The sequence below is a fragment of the Micropterus dolomieu genome, linkage group LG11 (genome assembly GCF_021292245.1).
Source record: "Micropterus dolomieu isolate WLL.071019.BEF.003 ecotype Adirondacks linkage group LG11, ASM2129224v1, whole genome shotgun sequence".
Taxonomy (NCBI): domain Eukaryota; kingdom Metazoa; phylum Chordata; class Actinopteri; order Centrarchiformes; family Centrarchidae; genus Micropterus; species Micropterus dolomieu.
In genome coordinates this window covers 19,518,610-19,523,291 of record NC_060160.1, presented here as the reverse complement: position 1 = coordinate 19,523,291, position 4,682 = coordinate 19,518,610, and the positions used below count along the sequence as shown (strand labels likewise).

At 45.5% G+C, this 4,682-nt stretch overlaps 1 protein-coding gene across 1 annotated transcript in view; it reads left to right on the top strand.

Annotated features, from left to right (window-relative positions):
• Nucleotides 1-4,682, top strand: part of LOC123979421 (SH3 domain-containing protein C23A1.17-like) — a 16,680-nt gene that overhangs the window by 2,211 nt on the left and 9,787 nt on the right. The window contains exon 4 of the mRNA XM_046063334.1: nt 1-188. Within this exon, the coding sequence (XP_045919290.1) occupies nt 1-188 (188 nt within the window). The remainder of the gene's footprint in view (nt 189-4,682) is intronic.

Sequence of the window (4,682 nt, the reverse complement as noted above, 5' to 3'; positions counted from 1 at the left end):
CTACCCGTCTGCCAGCCTCCCCCCTAGCCTCCAGCCTTGTGCCCTCCGTTCCTCCAGCTTCTCGGTTCCCCGAGTCCTCGTCTGCCTCTCCCCCTCCTTCCACCTGCCCTCGCCTCGAGCCTGTTTTTTCCTCAATAAACCTCTTTTTCACCCTCAGCGTTGCGTTTGGGTCCGTTCTGTCTCCCACCGTTACAGTTCTCGCAGCATGTTTCTTTGCAAATGCCGCAAGATCAGTCATTGTTGTAAGCTCACGCAGGTGGAATGTGTTCGACTTGATGGCGCTGTTTTTGTACCCCGTCGCCTGCAGTTCATGTTTGACTATCAAGTTGGTGAAAGTCAGTCATCTCGGACGTACTTGATGTTTCCTTTCTCAGAAAAATGATACCCAGGGACGCCGTATATGGGGGAAAAGTTAGGGCAATTCCAAGGGCCCTTGACTGACAGGGGCCCCAAAAAATAAGTACAACTAATATACAATACTATTATAGGCTACGTTATATAAACCATCATCATTGAGTATATATATATATTTCAAATATAATAATAAAATAAATGATCTCTTTGTTTTTACTTGTTTTTGGCAGTAAAAGTTAAATATCCCCGTTGACCAAAAAGTAAACTACTGACCACCCCACTGTATCTGCATGAAATGGTTTGGTCCTGCCTCAGCAAACTGATCAGTGATGTGTTTAGTTGCAGTCAGTAGATGCGTGTTGTGTCCGGGGTGAGATGGATCTGCAGTGATGTTTCCCTCTGGAAACTCTGGAAATGTATAAGTCCTGAATGGAGCGCAGGTTGGCACCGATTATTTTTTCTGCAGTCCTGACTGTACGTTGTAGTCTGTCCCTGTCCTTTTTGGTGGCAGATCCAAACCAGACAGTGATGGAGGTGCAGAGGACAGACTGGATGATAGCTGTGTAGAACTGGATCAGCAGCTCCTTAGGCAGGTTGAGCTTCCTGAGCTGACGCAGGAAGTACGTCCTTTGCTGGGCCTTCTTGATAATGGTGTCAGTGTTGGGCTCCCACTTTAGGTCCTGGGATATAGTGGAACCCAGAAACCGGAAGGATTCCACAGCAGACACAGGGCTGTTGAGTACGGTGATGGGGGGCAAAGTTTGGGGGGGCTCCTCCTGAAGTCCACGGTCATCTCCACAGTTTTGAGCGTGTTAAGCTCCAGGTTGTTCTGACCGCACCAGAGAGCCAGCTGATCAACCTCCCGTCTGTAGGCCGACTCGTCACCGTCCCAGATGAGGCCGATGACCGTTGTGTCGTCAGTGAACTTCAGGAGTTTGACAGATGGGTCCCTTGAGGTGCAGTCGTTGGTGTAGAGGGAGAAGAGCAGTGGGGAGAGCACACACCCCTGGGGGGCGCCAGTGCTGATAGTCCGGGTGCTGGATGTGATGTTCCCCAGCCTCACCTGCTGACTCCTGTCAGTCAGGAAGTCTGTGATCCACTGACAGGTGGAGGCTGGCACAGTGAGCTGGGTGAGTTTGGTGCAGGGGATGTCCGGGATGATGGTGTTGAACGCCTGAAAGTTGAAGTCCACAAACAAGATCTCAGCATATGTCCCTGGAGAGTGGAGGTGTTGCAGGATGTGATGCAGACCCAAGTTGACAGCATCATCCACTGACCTGTTAGCCCTGTAGGCAAACTGCAGGGGGTCCAGCAGGGGGCCTGTAATGTCCTTCAGGTGGGCCAACACCAGTCTTTCAAAGGACTTCATGACTACAGATGTCAGGGCGACGGGCCTGTAGTCATTTAGTTCAGAGATGGAGGGTTTTTTTGGCACCGGGATGACTGTGGAGCGTTTGAAGCAGGAGGGAACTTCACACAGCTCCAGTGATTTGTTGAAAATCTGAGTGAAGATGGTGAGACACCGTCAGGTCCAGGAGCCTTCCTGATCTTCTGCCTTTGGAAGAGGTGGCTCAGAGGTGTGACTCTGGGCTTTTCAAACCTACAGTAGAAACCATTCAGCTCGTCTGCCAGTCGTTGAGTACCAGCAGTGTTGGGGGATGGTCTCTTGTAGTTTGTGAGTGTCTGTAGGCTTCTCCACATTGAGGCAGGGTCGTTGGCTGCAAAGCTGTTATTTAGCTTTTCAGCATAGCACCTCTTTGCAGCTTTGACCTCTTTAGTCATTGTGTTCCTGGCCTGGTTGTACAAGACTCTGTCCCCACTTCTGAAGGCCTCCTCCTTGGTCTGACGAAGCTGCCTGAGTTTCGCTGTGAATGTTGCCTAGTAAACCAAACTCTGGTTTTCAAAAAAGGAAAGAATGAAAAGAGAGAGAGGAAAGACAAAGGAAAAGATGTCAATCTGTAACCCAGTTTTTCACCAAGAAAGGTGGGTAGCCTTTAGTCTGTGAGTGGTATTAACCTGTAGGCTTAATGTCCATAGTGAAATAACATATCTGGCTACAGACTAGTTTTAGCCTACATTTCATCAACATTTAATTAGTACAGGGAAACGGTTAGCAAGATATTCATATTGAATCATTGTCCCTCCCCCTTTTAGCAGACTGACAACAGATGAGTCAGCAGCAGCCCAGTCTCCCTGTAACTGTAGCCTCCCTGTCCCAGTGAAGAAGGTGAGCAACAGTGTGGTGGTGATACAGAACTGTAGGTAATTTGGGTCAATGTTCTGTAGTGTTAGTGTCATTTATTGGTAAATATTTAAGTTTTTTTTTAATCTTTCATTAATGTTAATACAATTTTATCTCTTAATTTTACAATAAAAATACATTGAGACTGTAAAAGATTGCCTTAAGGACATTTTTTATGGTGGCTTTTAATCTTGCATCAAATAGTGAACTGTATGCTGTTTGCAGACCTGCATGTATAAATCACCAGCAGCAAATACTGGGCTAGTACTAGTATTGAACTACAAGAAGCAAGACAGTTGCAAGCCTTTAATTAGAGTTATGTTAGGTTTTTGATGGGACAGTGGTGACACAACCTGTTCTCATCTCAGGCATCATACATACACGCTTTGGAAAAAGTGTGGCTATTGTACACAAAACATCGATTTTGCGTGAGTATGATACACTGCAGTTTGTTATAGCGGTGCAACACAAAGGAGGCTAAAAAACAACATATATACTGACTTAGGTTTAGGCACTATCTTCTGTGACGGTTAAGGTTAGGGTAAGTTGCCTTGAGGGACTGAGAACGCCTCAAACACAAACATCTCTAGCTAGCAACCCCCAGGGGCGTATATATACAGACGCGCCTGGATGTGTCTCCTATACACACAAAATTGACGTTTAGCGTGAAATAAATACGCTTGACAAGTGTTTATATATAATGCCTGGCATGAGAATAGGCTGGATAACAACAGCTGCGCAAAGGCAGTATGGGGCCCAATTAGATTTTTTTGTCATGGGGCCCAAAACTTCTGGCGGCACCTCTGATGATACCTAACCAAACCAAGTACAGTATATCTAGCTGCAGCCCGCAGACGTAGCCGGAGTTGAAGGAAGTTGAACTTCCAAATATGGTTTGTCTAAAATTAGACTACAATTAAAACAGAGGTCCACTGACAAAATCTTAACTAAAACAAAGCAAAACAAAAAGACTAAAATGTGACTTTAAACCTACTACAAGTTTCAGTAAGTGACAAAGACAAAACTTCATTTAAAATTAAAATGTCAAGTAACACTGCTCCACTTTAAGTTTCACTAGTTGCTCAATAAACTCTATAAAATGAATCGGCTTTAGAGTCTTTTAAACACCGTCCCTCATCTTTGTCCTTAAATGCAGAATTGGCACAAGACAGCAGCGTCACCACAATGAGAAGGGTACATGATGCTCTCTGTATATCTTATGTAACTTGTGTTGCAATACTTAGTTTGTGAGGCTTAGATAAGAGGAAGTTGTGTTGACACAAACACATACCATACATTGTGATTCAATCATCCACACCCAATCACAAGCACACACATCCATATCACTAATCACACGAACACACAGACACACCACTCTGGGTACAGTTACCTCTATAAATTGTCAAGCTGCATAGGAAGAGACAGACTCCTCTGCTTACTGCTTCAGAGTAGACTCTGAGTTGGTGTGAGGAGTCTCCAGATATACTGTGGGGGCCATTTTAGTACAGTGAACTCATTGTCATGTTCAAGAAACCAATTTGAAATGATTCGAGTTTTGTGACATGGGGCATTATCCTGCTGGAAGTAGCCATCAGAGGATGGGTACATGGTGGCCATAAAGGAATGGACATGGTCAGAAACAATGCTCAGGTATGCCGTGGCATTTAAACGATGCCCAATTGGCACTAAGGGGCCAGTCACCACTAAAGTGTGCCAAGAAAACATCCCCCACACCATTACACCACCACCACCAGCCTGCACAGTGGTAACAAGGCATGATGGATCCATGTTCTCATTCTGTTTACGCCAAATTCTGACTCTACCATCTGAATGTCTCAACAGAAATCGAGACTCATCAGACCAGGCAACATTTTTCCAGTCTTCAACTGTCCAATTTTGGTGAGCTCTTGCAAATTGTAGCCTCTTTTTCCTATTTGTAGTGGAGATGAGTGGTACCCGGTGGGGTCATCTGCTGTTGTAGCCCATCCGCCTCAAGGTTGTGCGTGTTGTGGCTTCACAAATGCTTTGCTCCATACGTCGGTTGTAACGAGTGGTTATTTCAGTCAAAGTTGCTCTTCTATCAGCT